Here is an 18,260-nt window from a genome sequence, read left to right as displayed (position 1 = left end):
GGAGGATAGTATATTTTCTCTTACCAAAAAGTGGTTTATATTATTTAAAATAACTTATAGAATTCATAATCTTCTTTCACTTTCTCACACATACATCTGAACACATACAAATATGTCTTTCCAAAATACTTTAGATATTTAATACCTTAAGTGGAATGAGTGGGAGAGTATATTAACAGGTGAAATTATAAGTTTATATGAAACAGAAATTTTTCCTCCGTTAAGAAGCTTTTATCTTTTACAAAATTTAAATGATTTTGCCATTTAGGCATTCAATAACTTAAATACATGCCCAGTTTCAAACTAGTCCAAACCTACAGGAGGAGCTATACATACATATTTCATATAGACAGAAAGCAGAGCCTGGTGCCAAAGAATTAGAGAAAGTGGAATTATCCTACATATCTAAGACATCTATTTCTTCACTACTTTTTACAATATGTGTATACAAATATATGTATGTGTCCATCTACCTGTATATATGTTGAGTCATTATGGGATTTGAAAATATGGGGATGTATTTAGCACCATGCCTGCAAAAGTATATATTGTTAAAGATCTATGTTTTTCTTTTGTTTTGTTTACTAATAGATGAATTACATGGACATACCTTAGGTAGTAAGGAGTTTTTTTTTTTGGTTTTTAAAAGAAAGGATTCACAGTTTTTAATAAATCATATAGCATTTGAAGAAGTTTTTTTCCTAGAAACACTGCAATATGGTAAAGGGAATTTCTGACAGAGATCAATGAAAATAAAAAAATTATACTTTCTGTTTAGAGTAAAATATCACATCAATACTTACAGTGTCTCCTCCATTTCAAAGGGTAATTGTTTTCGTAAACAAAACCTTACAAAGTAAAACAATTACTTGCTTTATGCTTGTTGCACAAGTGTAACTAACAAAGGGTTCAGAAGAATGGGAACCAGAAGGACATATGAAGTTCTTTCAGTTGAACAGGAAATATATTAAATGTGCTTGTAAATTATTAGAAAGGAAAACAGAAAGAGAAATCAAAGAAAAAAAAGAATAAATGCCACTGTGATTCAAAGACGTTGCTCAAATTTCATGTTTGTATATTTTTAGTTGCTCTGCAAAATGTGTGTCTAATTCATGACACCTCACAGCATTTCATTTCCTTGAGAAAAATACAATCTTTCTTGCCCTGTCCATGAGGGCCTGCTTGACTTCTTGGTCCTTAGGCTATAAATAAAGGGGTTCATCATGGGGCTACTGATGTGTTTAGCACAACAACTCCCTTGCTCAGAGACACTCTGTCTTCCGCTGAGGGTTTACTATACATGAAAACGCAGCTGCCATGGGAGATGGAGATGACAATCATGTGCGAAGAACAGGTGGAAAAGCCTTTGTCTCTGACCAGTAGAAGGAATCCTCAAAATCGTTCTGAGGATATATGTGCAGGACAGATCTATGAATGCCAGAGTGAACATTAATGTGAACACAGCACAGGAAAACCCCAGTATCTCTAGGAATTTTGTGTCTGAACAAGAAAGTTGCAGCAGGGGAAAATAATCACAGGTGAAATGGTCAATAATATCAGACCTACAGTAATTAAGAGCAACATGAGCACAGGGAATACGATTAAGAAGGAAATCAGCCAAGAAGAGAAGGCAAGGAGTATGCAGACTCTGGGATTCATGATGGTCATGTAATGCAGAGGTTTGCAGATGGCCACGTAGCAGTCATAGGACATGGCAGCCAGCAGGTAAAATTCACTGACTCCCAACAGAATGAAAAACAATAACTGAACAATGCAAACGTTAAAGGAAATGGTTTTATCTCCTGTAATCCAGGTGCCCAGGAACTTGAGTATGCTGATAGTGGTGAATGAAGCCTCTAGTAAGGAGAAGTTTCTGAGGAAGCAGTACATGGGGGTCTGGAGGTGGGAATCCAGCAGCGTGAGGGTGATAATGGTCGGGTTCCCAGTGATGCTGAGCATGTAGGTGATGAGCAGAAAGACAAAGATCACCCCCTGAAGCTGTGGGTTATCTGACAATCCCAGGAGGATAAAATCTGTGAGTTCTGTGTGGTTTCTCATTCTTCAGTTGCTTATTTGTTGTTCTCCTGCCAGACTTCTGGGAGAAAACACAAGGAACAAATTCGAAGAGTTAATTAACAAAGGTTCAAGTGTGGAGCCCGAATCTGGTGAACTAGTGTGCCCTTTCATCTACAGGGGAGTTGTTAAGTGAACTGATAATAACAATGATCCATTACTTTCCTTTCTTTCACAGGCAAAATCTCCAGTTAAGGGAACTTTGAAAACATTCAATATCGCAAAGCTTTTGGTGCTTGAGCAGGGATTCTTTCCAAAGCTTTTCAGACGTCATATAGTCCCTGTTGACTTTCAGAGATGTGTCCATGATCTTTCTTCCCAGTGAGAACCACCTTGTGCTATTGCTTCAGTTGTTTACCAATTTCCCAATTCTCTGTAAATTAAAGCTTAATTACATTGAGAATTCTCAGAAAAGGGAAAGATACTGCATATTTTAATGAAGTGTAAGTATTTTGTCCTTAGCTATTGATCAACGTTTACTCACACTCAGCTTTTCCAACTCCTCCCACTACCTCACAAAGTCAAGACATACTACAGTGATTGCCACCAGCAACCTTATGTTAGAGATAGATGGGAGAAGGAGGCAGGAAATAATTTAAGTGGGAGACCTTAGAATTGCGACTGTTCACATCTGAATCCCTGGCCATATTTTATGATGTTTCAGCCTATACGTCATTGTTATGACCTATATTCCTGCACAAATGATTTATCTTTCCATTTAAAATGATAATAATATTCACTATTATTTTGAAGAATTTACCTCAGTTAAAGAGTTAGGTAAGCATTCTGCAGGAAAACTTTGGTAAATCATTTCATTTCTTTACTTCTAGTGGTTTCAAAGTAATAAGTTTTAATTTCTCTTTTTAAAAAATATTAAATGATATTAACCCTAGTTATGTTCATAAAAAAGAGTGAGGATATCTAGGTTTGAATCCAAGCCACATATTAGGTCTGAAACCATGTAGTGTGTCTGTGTTTCTTCTACAGGCCTGTACACAGGCCAATTCCTTAAAGTTATCATGAGTGTTAAATGAGTTAATATATATGAAGCATTTCAAAAAATGCTTAGAATTTTAAAAAAGCTATAAAAAGATTGCTCAATGGAGAAATGGTCCCTTATCTATCTATCTATCTATCTATCTATCTATCTATCTATCTATATCTATCATCTATCTCTCATGGATTAATAAATAAAATTAAAAAAATAAAATAAATAGTAATGCATAAAGTAGAATAGAATCACATAGGAACAACAAAACAATAAAAAAAAGTGAGGGGGAATCACCTGGTTGCACATTATTTGGAAGACTCTAGACAAGTGAATCTTAGCTATGTTTTTCCACTTTGTGAACGTGGTGACCTTACCCCACCATGGTGTATCTGCCTCCTGTGCTCTATCACACTCTATTTCTCAACATTTCACTGCTCTCAACCCGCTAAGATGTGGTAACCACATTTGAGGAGTGTTAGATATTTGCAGCACTTCAACATTGCTACCAAAGGCTACCAATATCTGCTTTGTTTCTTTGCTTCTTACTAATAGTAACTTTTCTGTGAATGATTGTGGAACTCACCTTAAATAGAATATGTGTATGTAATTAGCCTCATGGGTAGCAGATTTCAGTGACATACCAAGTCACTTTCTTCCTTTTTCTCACAACACTAGGTTTGTGGGAAATAGGTTTATTTTTTTAAGATTTTATTTATTCATGAGAGAGAGAGAGAGAGAGAGAGAGAGGCAGAGACACAGGCAGAAAGAGAAGCAGGCTTCATGCAGGGAGCCTGACGCGGGACTCGATCCCGGGACTCCAGGATCACACCCTGGGCCCAAGGCAGGAGCTCAACTACTGAGCCACCCAGGCGTCCCAACACTACGTTTAATAGGCTTTGTGTGAGTCCCATACAAATCTTCCATTGATTCTTCCCAGCCCACCCAACATCTGTGCTGAAATCTCCTGTGAACTCCTCCACTGCATCGTGCATGTCTGCAAGTTACAGCAAGTGTGACCTTCCCCCATTGCAGCACAGTCCAGTGCCTGGAAGAGTCATAGGAGGCTTAAAGGAAACACTTATTCTTTAAAATTAGGTGATTCTGAGGTTGTTATTGCACCACAAACACCCTCCAGCAAAGTTCTCTATTGTATGTCCCTTTCTGGCTTCCTAGTACCTAGATTGTGTATTTGTTTTAGCAGATGTGTTTTCTTAGTTTACTACTTTTGAAGATTTATTTATCTACTGGGCCTACCTTCTCTGGATTGAGTAAATTTATGACAAAGCACATATAAAAAAAAGCCAAAATCTTCTAGATGTATAAATTAAAAGACATCATAGAATATTATATTAAAATTACTTTCATGGAAGTTCTTTAGTATTCATTCTTTTATTCTGCAGAATAAAGTTAATTAAAAGCACCAGGGTTTGCTTTTCATTTGAAAGCACTAGTTTTCACAACTCCTGGAAGTCTCTAAATGCATTCTCATTGAATAGACAATATTTGGTTTCAGTCTCAAGATTGAAATCTATGCACTATTTTATTGGCATAGGAGATCCAGGTTTAAAAAAGTATATTGTTACTCTTCCATAGGTAATAATGCACCAATGCACTGTATTTCTACCCTTATTTCAACTTTTTTGCATATTCATTTTCCTCTTACATTTCATATATTAATCTTAAGACTTTTCTGAAAAATAATACTGTGACTCATTACATATTTTGGCTACTGTTTAACCCTGTGAGTAAATTTATGAAAAGCTGTGAAAGGTATTAAGAGATAAGGAAGGGATCATGTGAACATCACTGAAAATGAGTCCTCATAGACTAACTTTATAGGACCGGAGAACATGGTTAAAGCAACTGTCAGAAAAGACGATCCAATATCACAGATTAGGGCAAGTATACTACCCTATCTATGTAAAAATGTTAATGAAAATCAATGGGCTATTCGTATTCATTTACCGACATCAACTAAGCCTGGTGGATGTTATTCACTCAATCATTCAGCAGCCTTTCGGGGAGGAAAAAATGTTTGAAAAGGTGAATATGATTCCTCAAGCCTGAAGCCATCCAAGGAAGTGTTCATGCAGAGTATGAAGGGTATCTCTAAACATTTAGCTCATCTTTTTGTTTCTGAATATAGATCCATATTTCCCACTGGGAGAACATGGTTTAGCTTAAACTTAAATTATTTTCCAATCATTTCATCAAAATCAGGAACTCCTTCTAAGAACTCCTGAGACAGGCTCTTTGAGTTATTCAAAATGACAGTTAGCAATAATATAATACTTCATAATTGTTAAATAAGATGGCCACAGAGTACCTTTAAGGTTTCCTCCTGAAAACAGCACCACGTCCTTCCCCTTTAGAATTGTTACCATCAGGGTGGCAGTAACAAGGACCATTCAGATAAACTAGATACTGATGACTTCTTGACGTCCAAGATGAGACAGAAACTCTGAACAAAAGGATATATTAAGTTTGAAGCACCAAAAGGATGTTCTTTTAAGACATTGAAATGAGAGCCTCAGACTGACTCCATTTATTTCTGGTGCATTTTGTTATTGTTGTTGCTGTTGTTAATGTCTTAGGTGCACCGGATGGACATATCCCTTAGTAAGGCAATAACTTTGAGAGTCTAAGTGTCTCAACTCTTTCTATGTTTACTAATTTTACTCTTCTTCAGTGAAACCTCATTAGGGATCATTACAGAGACTTCTCACATCATATCTTTCAAGCAATGTTCTTTATTGATCAATCACTGTTTCTACTTTAAATAGTTGTTCAAGGTTTGGACTAATACATTAGAGGAAAGGAAAGTTTTTTAATTCAATGCTGTATCATCTCATTTGGCTTCATAATTACTCTAAATTTACTTGGAGCTACTTGATCTTTCTGGGCTTTAGGCCATGAGATGTTTTCTTTAAGAACTTCTCTTGGCCTGAAAGAAGCAAAGACTCCTCTAGAGAACCCACTGAGTGGGTGGAGGGATTGAATCTCTAGCAGTTTATAGCAAATACCAACTACTGCCCTCAAACTTTCAGATCTTTATTTAGTCATCAGTATTCAAAGAAAAAAGGAAAAGTATGTAAACTGATAATAAGATGATGTTTTTGAAACAGTATTATTTCTTATTTATCAAATTCTAGGTTATATCGTTATCACAAAAAGTATATTGGCTCTGTGGTTAGAGAAATGTGGGTTAAATACAAATGGGCCACTTAGTATATATGTAACTTCATATATATATGTAACTTTAAATGGTACTTAATTTCCTTAAGTATCAGTTTTCTCTACCATGGGTGTGAAATTCAAGGGTGTTTTGGGAATTAATTGAAGTAGTATAAATGAAAGTGCTATATGAACCACATGGCACTTACTACACTTTCAGAAGAGCTGGCTTATTTATCTTATTTTCCTTAACTTGGAATTGATCTCCTACTTTGGGCAGAATATTAATAGTACCTGTGATTAAGCAAAGGCATTTATTCCAATGACATACTAAGGATTTATATGTTCTATCTCATTCAGTCTTTATGACACACCTATGGAACTTTGTCTTTATTCCCAAGTGAAGCACTAGGGTCAGTCTGGTTTTGTACCTTAGATATATTCATATAACTAATAAGTGTTCAATATAGCCAGGAACTACCTACAATTAAAGTCTATACTTAAGAAAGTACTATGTAGCCTATATTCAATTAGAAACAGAGGCACAGAAATGGTCATTTCATGCTTTTCATTTAACGGAGAATGAATAAATTGATCCAATAAAACAAAATATACTAATATCTATATGCAGTTGCAAAATAGGACTCCAGTATACCCTATTTAATCGAATTACAAGTTGAGCTGATAAGTAACGAAGCAATGATAAGCTTTGGGAGACTCCTTTGCCTCCCAAGACTCTGACTTAGCTCTGATTTTCATGCAGTCTCACTAACAGGCTGTGTGGCTGGAACATAAAAGACATTAGCAGTTGCCACTGTTGTACTGCGGGAAACCAGCACTCCCGGACAGAGGTCCTCCAGCAAACCCCTTTGCTTTCTATGTTAATGTCTTTGTCTTACACTTCCCATTTTATCTGGAGGGAATATATTTCCTTGAGTACAGAGCATGAGAAAGGAGCAAATATATGAAGAAGAAAAAAAATATCAGACGATGTTTTAAAACTATGTGGCATGGTTTCTCCACAGATATTATTTAACATGAGCGACTTAATGTTTTACCTGTTCTCTTTGCCACTGGCTCACAGGGAATAATTCAGTGAATCAAAATTGCCAGAACAGGACTACACACAAAGCACGAAGGAATATAAAACATTGTATACATTAGTAATGGATTTGAAAAGGAATCTTGGGGCACAGTGCCCAAAGAGACAGAAAAAAAAAAAAAAAGCAAGCAAACAACCACACTAGGTAAAGTTTGTTTCCCTTCTCATCACTTTTAAGAGATTAACAACTGAACATCTAGTCCCTTAAGCACACTGCTACTGAGTGAACATCTACCTTATGCCATTTTTTAAAATTGATAATTCTCTGTATAGTATTAAGTCCATTTCTTACTCCATACATTTAATCTTCCTCCCAATAACAATTTTTGGTACTATAATACTGTTAATATTTTATATGTTTTTGTCTTTGCTCACCATCAATGGCAGCTGAAGAGTTTCTTGCTTTGGTTGATTAAAATTCCACTATATATGCCAAGTATAATATAAGGAATTAGTACCCTCCCTGACTAGACTATAATAATATAATCATGCCCAAATGATATAATGAGAATTTAAAACACCAGTAGAACTGTGCATGTCCTAAGTGAAAGCTATAGATATTTGCCAGTTCCCACAGTTTTAAATATGCATGAAATAAACACAGGGTTTTGTCTCTTTGTTGTGTTTTTCATATCCAATTATCACATAGGCTATTATACCTCAAGACCTCAGGCAAATTCCTCGATCTTTCAAAGCATCAATTTGCACATTCGTAAGAAAGATATGATTAGCCTAAGTTGCCATATAGCTGTGAAGATTAAACATGATGCTAATTAGAACATACCTGGTTGAGCATATGGCACAGAATAGTTGCTCCCTATAGAAGATGCAATTCCTATCAAACTTTCAAGTGGCATAGGTATAAGGGTGACTGTCTACATCTTCCTAAGTTACGTATTTTTAAAAATGACACAGATTTGGGGTGGCTGGTGGCTCAGTTGGTTAATCATCTGACTTGAACTCGGAGTATGATCTCAGGATCCTGGGATTGTGTCTCCGTCAGGCTACCTGCTCAGATCCTGTCCCTCTGGCCCTCCCCCTCCCTTGCTCATGTTCTTTCTCTCTTTGAAATAAATAAATAAAATCTAATATATTTATTTGAGAGAGAGCAAGAGTGAGAGCGATCACAGAGGAAGAGGAGAATCATACTCACTGTTGAGCAGGGAACCCAACTCAGGGCTTGATCCTAGAACCCTGTGATCATGATCTGAACTGAGGGCAGACACTTAACTGACTGAGCCACCCAAGAACCCAAATAAATAAAATCTTAAAAAAATAATAATACAGTTAAACAAGGGGCATACATTACAAAGACATAACACATGCCCTAAGCATAATTAGAAAGCAAAAGATGTATGATTTCTAAATAATTTATAGGCAGTAAAATAAACACTCAGGTGAGTGGGAAGAACTGGACAGATATTGCCACTAGTATGCACAAAATATGATTGTTAGATAATCTATTTAATATTTTTTAAAAGATTTTATTTATTTATTCATGAGAGACAGAGAAAGAGAGAGAGAGGCAGAGACAGAGAGAGGCAGAGACACAGGCAGAGCGAGAAGCAGGCTCCATGCAGGGAGCCTGATGCAGGACTCAATCCTGGGACTCCAGGATCATGCCCTGGGCCGCAGACAGGCGCTAAGCTACTGAGCCCCCCAGAAATCACCAATTTATCTCATATTTTTTATAGCCCTAAGAAAGAAAGTTCAAGAAAAAATGTGATGTTAGTAATAGAATGTAGGGTTTGAGAATTAGTTAATTCAAAGTGTGTTTACTCAAGTCTTTACAGTAAAAATAAGTACTTTTATTATTTTGAATCATCAGAAAAATGATTTTTGTTTTATAGCCACTAGCGTTCAATCTAGATTTGTAAATCAATGAGGAAAAGGAAACTATAGAGGGTTTGAAAGAAAGACACAATAGTTACTTTTGGTTTAAAAGAAAGCTTATGAGCACTGAGTATTATTCTATATATTGGCAAATTGAACACCAATAAAAAATAAATTTATAAAAAAAAGAATAAGCAAAAAAAAGAAAGAAAGAAAAGAAAGCTTAAGGAAATGAGCACAGCCTTGCAAGTATCTGTGAGATGAGTATTGAAGGATATTGTAGAAGTTGAAATTTCATTTTTCCATTGCTGGATCTTCACTATGGCAGCCATTCATGTTAATATATACTTTCATTTGTTTCTAGAAAACGCTACTTTGTTTTTTAATTTTTTTTATTGGAGTTCAATTTGCCAACATATAGCATAACACCCAGTGCTCATCCCGCCAAGTGCCCCCTCAGTGCCCGTCACCCAGTCACCCCCCCCCCGCCCACCTCCCCTTTCACTACCCCTTGTTCATTTCCCAGAGTTAGGAGTCTCTCATGGTCTGTCTCCCTCACTGATAGAAAATGCTACTTTGTGAAGCAAGTTCTTCAAAGCTTGTTTAACTTGCTGGTTCCTCAGGGTATAAATAAAAGGGTTCAACATGGGGGCAACCGAGGTGTTGAGAATAGCTACTCCTTTGGTCAGTGATGCTCTTTCTTTTGCTGAAGGCTTGACATACATGAATATACAGCTCCCATAAGAGATGGAAATGACAATCAAGTGAGAGGAACACGTGGAGAAAGCCTTTTTCCTTTGACTAGCAGATGGGAGTCTCAGAATGGTGCTAAGGATGCTCACGTAGGATTGAATCACTAATGCCAATGTGAAGAACAGAATAACAAAAGCGAAGTAAAAGCCAATCATCTCTAAAAGCCATGTATCTGAGCATGAGAGTTGTAAAATGGGGAAATAGTCACAACAGAAATGATCAATTACGTTGGAAGCACAGAAATCTAGCTGGAGGATGAGGATGAGTGGTGGGAAAATGGTAAGAAATCCTACTAGCCAGGACCCAAAGACAAGCAGGGTACAGATTTTCTTGTTCATGATGATGATATAATGAAGAGGCTTACAGATGGCAACATAACGATCAAAAGCCATGACAGTGAGAAGAGGAAATTCAGTAACACCCGTGAGGATGACAAAAAATAGTTGAGCTACACAACTGTTATAGGAAACAGTCTTGACTTTAGTAACGATTGTCCCCAAAAATCTGGGGATACAAACACTGGTGAATGTAATTTCTAAGAAGGAGAAATTCTGCAGGAAGTAATACATAGGAGTCTTGAGACGACAGTCTATCAAGGTGAGGATGATGATGGTTAGGTTTCCAGTGACACTTAATACATAAGCCATAAATAAAAAGATAAAGATTACAACCTGAAGCTGTGGGTCATCTGAGATGCCCAAGAGTACGAACTCTGTAATCATTGTATGGTTTCTCATGCTGCTTCTTATTTTCTTTAAGCAAAATCTCCTGTCAAAGAACAAAACAAAAAGAAAGAGTATGTGAATAGTAAAGGAATTGAAGATTTATTTTTTAATAATTTTTTTCATAAGATTTTTAAAAATTTATTCATGAGAGACACAGAAAGAGAGAGAGAGAGTCAGAGGCAGAGACACAGGCAGAGGGAGAAGCAGGCTCCACCCAGGGATCCCAGGATTCCAGGATCACACCCTGAGCCAAAGGCAGATGCTTAATCACCCAGGCATCCCAGAATTGAAGATTTAAATGCTCACATTATCAGCTCCAAGGAATGAAGCATGGAATTGTTTTCCTGTTTTTTTTTTTTTTTTTTAGTTTTGCAATATCCATTCAATCCTGTTAAAACAGAAATATTTAAAACATCCACTCTTGCAAAGGAAAACCATGTTCACAGGTCTATGTTAAAAGTCCCTTCATGAGTGACTTTACATATGTACCTGTAACCACATTGTCTATATGTACATCTCTTAATTATATGTTTCTACAACAATGTGTAGTAATTGTATCTTATTTTCATATTGAGACATTGTGTTCCAGTTTCCAAAATTGTGTGCTCTAAGGACTGAAATATCTGATTTTCAGTTTTAATTTTGAGGTCATTTAAAAACTTTATTGCATTGTAAGGCTTTGGTCAAAATTGACGACCTAACCTCAATTCCAGAGCTTAATAATAGCTATAATTATTTTATCCTTACTCTGCATTCTTTTAAATATGCTCCACTGGAATAAATGTGTTTCCAATTACATAAATATAGGACTAGAATTATCTTTTCATAAATAAAAGTAAAATTCTTAATTTATGGGAAACAAAAGTGAAGCCAGAAATATTGTCACATAGATAGACCTACATCAATAATATAGTCCTTACTCCATATTGATCCATTTAAATCATTTTTATTATGTTCCTTATGTAAATTAACAATGAGCTTTGTTTTGTAACTATATTCACTTTTTCTTTTCATTCAAACTTTTTTGAGAACGAGAAGGAATCATAAAGGGGTTTTTTAATGCCAGTATATCTCATTGCCTTCTTTCTAGAAGGAGAAGACTAAGTAGAATAAATAAAATTCTAAGATTTACTTTATAGAACCACAAATTGCTAAACTATAGTCTATATGGCTTTTGTCTGTGTTGTTCTCCCTTTATGTTGGCAACCAGCATTTTATTTGTGCTATAGTTCTCAATAATATCTATTGTACTTCTTTTTATAGCATGAACTGGACAAGTCAGTAGGTCTGAAGTGTCAAAGCTCGTATAGTTTTCCTTCTTTTAATTTTTTCCTGATGATCAGCATTGTCTTCCTTTAGACACATTTTTGCAACACATTGCAGTAAAATTGCATACCAAAAGGCAGAGACTACTACTCTATTTTGAAGAAACTGAAACATTAAAATATAAAATTATAAATAGTAAATATGTTAAAGTGATCATTTGGGGATCCCTGCAATGTATTCCAAAAAATAACTCTTGAATGGGAGAAGATATACTAAAAATATAAAAAATATATTTATCGACAAATGCAGGATACACTTACTTTCTGATATGTATAATGATTCCAGACAGAAACATAATCCCAGGGACGCCTAGGTGGCTCAGTGGTTCAGAATCTGCCTTCAGCTCAGGTCTTGATCCCGAAGTATGGGGATCAAGTCCCGCATCGGGCTCCCTGCAGGCAGCCTGCTTCTCCCTCTGCCTATGTCTCTGCCTTTCTCTCTGTGTCTCTCATGAACAAATAAAATATTTAAAAAAAAAGAAATATCAACCCGGATTTTCTCAATTTACTTAAAATATTAGAGGCAATGCATTCATAAACTACTTCCTGAGACTTTTTGTCATTAGTTCATCCTTCCTCTATGACATGAAAGCCTTTTACACAGAGAAAATGCAGGCTTGATTGCATACCAGTTTTCTACAGCTTCACCTATAAGTAAAGTAAGGTTTCTTTATTTATTTTATCTTTCTATATAAACATAAGCATTGTTCTGATCTGAATTTTTAAAAGCTACTATTGTAAACCTGAGAGTTCTTTAGGTAAATTTCCAGGGAACACTGCTTAATGACCGAAAGGTAAGCCATTTCAATGGATAAAAGGAAAACAAATTTACCTTTGCTAGTCCCTGTATAAATGTATGAGAGACCAGAATAAACCAGAATAAAGAAAGGCAAGATGTAGGAGAGATGGGCCCAAGAGGTATAGTGATGTCATGACATACATCTTCCAGAGAGCCAAGCAATATAGTGACAAAAGCAAAACTGTAGCTACCAGCATATATAATCAAACTAGTTTCCCCTTGGCTGTATTTCATTTTTCTAGTATGCACATGGCACTTGGTCTTCACTCAGAAGATGATTTATTCTCAATTCCTTTAGGGTTCATTAAATATAGAGCTGAGCTCCAATGCTTCATTGAAGATAGCACTCAGGTTTTATTCATTTATACATCTCCACTAGCACAAAGAAGAATGAATCCATCATGAGAGATTTGTAATATTTTGAAACTCAGAGGCATATTTGAAACTCAGTTTTTATTTTTTATTTTTATTTTTTTCTTTAGAATATGTTTTCAAGGCTCAATACTCTTTTTTATAATAAATTTATTTTTTTATTGGTGTTCAATTTACCAACATACAGAAAAACACCCAGTGCTCAGCCCGTCAAGTGCCCCCCTCAGTGCCCGCCACCCAGTCACCCCCACCCCCCCACCCTCCTCCCCTTCCACCACCCCCAGTTCGTTTCCCAGAGTTAGGAGTCTTGCATGTTCTGTCTCCCTTTCTGATATTTCCCACTTATTTGTTCTCCTTTCCCCTTTATTCCCTCCTCTATTCGCCGATGACATGATACTCTACATAGAAAACCCAAAAGCCTCCACTCCAAGATTGCTAGAACTCATACAGCCATTTGGCAGCATGGCAGGATACAGAATCAATGCCCAGAAGTCAGTGGCATTTCTATACACTAACAATGAGACTGAAGAAAGAGAAATTAAGGAGTCAATCCCATTTACAATTGCACCCAAAAGCATAAGATACCTAGGAATAAACCTAACCAAAGAGGTAAAGGATCTATACCCTAAAAACTACAGAACACTTCTGAAAGAAATTGAGGATGACGCAAAGAGATGGAAAAATATTCCATGCTCATGGATTGGAAGAATTAATATTGTGAAAATGTCAATGTTACCCAGGACAATTTACATGTTTAATGCAATCCCTGTCAAAATACCATGGACTTTCTTCATAGAGTTGGAACAAATTATTTTAAGATTTGTGTGGAATCAGAAAAGACCCCGAATAGCCAGGGGAATTTTAAAAAAGAAAACCAGATCCGGGGGCATCACAATGCCAGATTTCAGGTTGTACTACGAAACTCAGTTTTTAATATTTTAATTTCAAGAGGTATATAGATATAATACCATGAGAAATAAGTGTCAAGGAATCAGTTATCAAATCAGTGGTATATAACGACAGACAGAACGGCCCTTATGTTACTAACTAATCCTCCAATTGCCCTCAGATTTTCAAATTAACCAGTATTAAATATTCTATCAGAAATTTCATTCATAAACATAGTGATATTCACTTACTTGTTTTTTAATACAGTGGTAATACAATTTTTCTACAGAAAATGTGTGGCAATTTTTCTTTTTTTTAAGTTAACAATATATAATGGAAATCATTCCTTGTCAAATTGTACAGATGGGGACACCTGAGTGGCTCAGGGGTTGAGCTTCTGCCTTTGGCTCAGGGCATCATCCCGGGATCCTGGGATTGAGTTCCACATCGGGCTCCCTGCATGGAGTCTGTTTCTCCCTCTGCCTGTGTCTGTGTCTCTGAATTAGTAAATAAAGTATAAAATTTATACAGATGGGACTCCTCTTCTTCATAGAATGCCAGAGGAAACTTCTAATAGTTTAATAATTTCATTATTTGTTAAGATTCAAGGAATTAGCTTGCTAACAATTTTACATCATTAGCTTAAATGCTAAGTCCATTTTATGCATTCATTTGCATATATACAAATACTAGAATAAAATATATATATGAGTACCATATTTTGATGATATTTCCAAATTTCCCTCCTACAGACAAGAATGAGCCCTTTTTTATTGCTTTCTAGCCTTCACAGATGTTAGAAACCATTCATACATTCTATAATCAGAGAGACAGAAATGAAACCACAATTCACATAATGAATTATCTTAAAAACCAGATCACTGTGCCTAGATTTTGAGGTTCCTTAAGAGACCCAATATCTTTGTAAACTTGCAAAATTTATTTAACCTTTCTATCAATTTCTCTACTCAGAAAATGAGAAGACTAGTACTCTTATAGGATATTGTAAAGGTTAAATGAAATAGTGAATGAAAGTCATTCACATTCACACATGTTCTTTTCCCTGCTGGAAGTGGTTTATTTGGCATCTCAATTCACTTCTATTTTTTTAAATTTTTATTTATTTACGATAGTCACAGAGAAAGAGAGAGAGGCAGAGACACAGGCAGAGGGAGAAGCAGGCTCCATGCACCGGGAGCCTGACGTGGGATTCGATCCCTGGTCTCCAGGATCAACCCTGAGCCAAAGGCAGGCGCTAAACGGCTGCACCACCCAGGGATCCCCTCAATTCACTTCTAATCATTCATTGATGTGAGTTTGTTTGTTTGTTTGTTTATGCTTAAATATAGTTGACACATAACTCTTCTTTACATTAGTACATTAGTTACATTGTTATATTAGTTTCAGGTGGAAAACATAATGACTTGACAAGTTTACGTTACGCTATGTGCACCACAAATATAGCTATGATCTGTCACCATATAGAGCAATTACAGGAGCAGTCACTATATTCCTTATGCTGCACATTTTATTCCTGTGACTCATTAATTCCATAACTGGAAGCCTGGACCTCTCACTCCTCTTCAGATATTTGCAGCCTCTCTCCCCTCTGGCAACCACATGTCTGTTTTCTGTATTTATGGTCTATTTCTGCTTTTCATCTGTTTATTCATTTGTTCTTGTAAGTGCTACTTTTATTTCACCCTTTATAGTAATCTTCTTGATTCTTTGGTTTTTGCAAACTTTCATAATCCCTTATGCAACATTTTCATATTAGTAATCATATTTTAATTGTTAATGAGGTGACACCCTTGTTAGAATAAGTTTCACATGTGGCTATATACATATAAGAATGAATTCAACAAATTAGGTTTAGAGGGGACATAATTCAATATAATAATGGCCGTAGATGAAAAACCCACAGCTAATATCTGAAATGGAGAAAGAAATTAGAGCTTTTCTCATACAGTCAGGAACAAGACAGGGATCTCCACTCTCACAACTTATGTAACATAGTACTGGAAATCTCAGCCTTAGCAATCAGACAACAAGGAGAAATAAAAGGCACTGAAAAATGCAAGGAAGAAGCAAAGCTTTTTATATTTGCAGATGACATGATGCCTATGTAGAAAACCTGAAGGACTCCATCAAAAAATTTCTAGAACTGATACACAATTTAGTAAAGTTGTAGGACATAAGATCAGTGTCCAGAAATCTATTGGACATTGGCACTTCTGTACACCAATAATGAAACAACAGAAAGAGAAATGAAGAAATCAATTCCAGTTACAATTGCACCAAAAACCATAAGATACCTAGGAATAAACCTAATCAAAGAGGTGAAAGAACTATTTTCTGAAAAGTATAAAACACTGATGAAAGGAAAGGAAAAACAAATAGAAAAACATTCCATGCTTATGGACTGGATGAACAAATATTGTTAAAATGTCTGTACTGCCCAAAGCAATCTACAGATTTAAAATAATCCTTATCAAAATATCAACAGCATTTTTCACAGTTAGAACAAATAATCCTAAAATTTGTATGGAACCACAAAAGACCCTGAATAGTGGAAGAAATCTTGAAAAAGAAAAGCAAAGCTGGAGAATCACAATTTGACTTCAAGTTATATTACAAAACAGTAGTGCTCAAAATAGTATGGTACTGGCACAAAATAGAGACATAGATCAATGAAATAGAGTAGAAAACCCAGAATAAGCCTACAACTATATGGTCAATTAATTTAAACAGTGGAGAAAAGAATATCCGAAGGGAAAAAGATATTCTCTTCAGCAAATGATGTTAGCACTATGCAAAAGAATGAAACCGGACCACTTTCTTATACAATACACAAATTAAATTCAAAATGGATTAAAGTCCTAAATGTGAGATATGAAACCATAAGAGTTCTAAAGGAGTGCACCGGCAGTAGCCTCTTTGACATTGACTGTAGCAACTTTCTTCTAGATACATCTCCTGAGGCAAAGAAAATGAAAGCAAAACCAAACCATGGGGATTACACCAAAATAGAAAGCTTCTGCACAACAACAATTTTGTTGGAAATAACCAACAAAATTAAAATGCATTCTACAGAATGGGAGAAGATATTTACAAAAGCCATATCCAATAAAGGGTTAGTATCCAAAATATATGAAGCACTTATAAAACTCAACACTCCAAAAATGAACAATCCAATAAAAAAGGTAGGCAGAAGACGTGAATAGACACATACTCAAGGAAGACATCCAGATGGCTAACAGACACACTCATTAAGGAAATGCAAATTGATAAACATTATATGTTCTCATTCATTTGGGGAATATAAATAATAGTGAAAGGGAATAGAAGGGAAGGGAGAAGAAATGGGTAGGAAATATCAGAAAGGGAGACAGAACATAAAGACTCCTAATGAACTAGGGGTGGTGGAAGGGGAGGAAGGCAGGGGGTGAGGGTGACTGGGTGACGGGCACTGAGGGGGGCACTTGACGGGATGGGCACTGGGTATTATTCTGTATGTTGGCAAATTGAACACCAATGAAAAATAAATTTATTATAAAAAAACAAAATTACAATGAGATATCACTTCACACCAGTCAGAATGGTTAAAATCACTAATACAAGAAATAAGAGCTGTTCATGAGGATGTGGAGAAAGGGGATCTCTCTTGCACTTTTGGGAGGAATAAACCGTACAGCCACTTTGGAAGACAGTATGGAGGTTCCTCATAATGTTAAAAACAGAACTACTCGATGATCTAGCAATTGCATTAATAGGTATTTACAAAAATATTAATTCCAAGGGACACATGTACCTCGATGTTTGTAGCATCGTTAGCTACAATAGCCAAATTATGGAAAGGCTCAAGTGTCCATCCACTGATGAATGGATAAAGAACATGCGTTATATTATGGAATATCACTCAACCATAAAAAAACAATGAAATATTCCCATTTGAAATTATGTGGGTGGAACTAGAGAATATTATGTGAATCTAAATAAGTCAGTCAGAATAAGACAGACACCATATGATTTCACTCATACGTGGAATTTGAGAAACAATACAAATAAGCAGGAAGGAAAAAAAGACAGAGACACATCAATAAATAGACTCTCAACTATAGAGAACAAACTGATGGTTACCAGAGGGCAGGTGGGTTGGGGATGGATGAAATAGGCGATGGGGATTAAGTAGTGCATCTGTTGTGATAGGCACTGGGTGTGGTGT

At 35.9% G+C, this 18,260-nt stretch overlaps 1 protein-coding gene and 1 pseudogene across 1 annotated transcript; both read right to left on the bottom strand.

The window, feature by feature from the left end:
• Positions 1–1,130: 1,130 nt before the first annotated feature.
• LOC129517274 (olfactory receptor 6C1-like) lies at positions 1,131–2,058 on the bottom strand (annotated as a pseudogene).
• A 7,654-nt stretch (positions 2,059–9,712) lies between these two features.
• Positions 9,713–10,663, bottom strand: LOC129517273 (olfactory receptor 6C3-like). The gene has a single exon (XM_055336957.1). The coding sequence runs from the start codon at positions 10,661–10,663 to the stop codon at positions 9,713–9,715; it is 951 nt and encodes a 316-aa protein (XP_055192932.1).
• Between the last annotated feature and the right edge of the window lie 7,597 nt (positions 10,664–18,260).

This window comes from Nyctereutes procyonoides, unplaced genomic scaffold, assembly GCF_905146905.1.
Source record: "Nyctereutes procyonoides isolate TBG_1078 unplaced genomic scaffold, NYPRO_anot_genome, whole genome shotgun sequence".
In the NCBI taxonomy this organism is placed as follows: domain Eukaryota; kingdom Metazoa; phylum Chordata; class Mammalia; order Carnivora; family Canidae; genus Nyctereutes; species Nyctereutes procyonoides.
The sequence above is the reverse complement of the archived record's forward strand: the minus strand, read 5'-3'. Positions and strand labels throughout refer to the sequence as shown.

Excerpts from the sequence above, each read along its gene's own strand:
- LOC129517273 (XM_055336957.1), bottom strand. The coding sequence starts at position 10,663 with ATGAGAAACCATACAATGATTACAGAGTTCGTACTCTTGGGCATCTCA.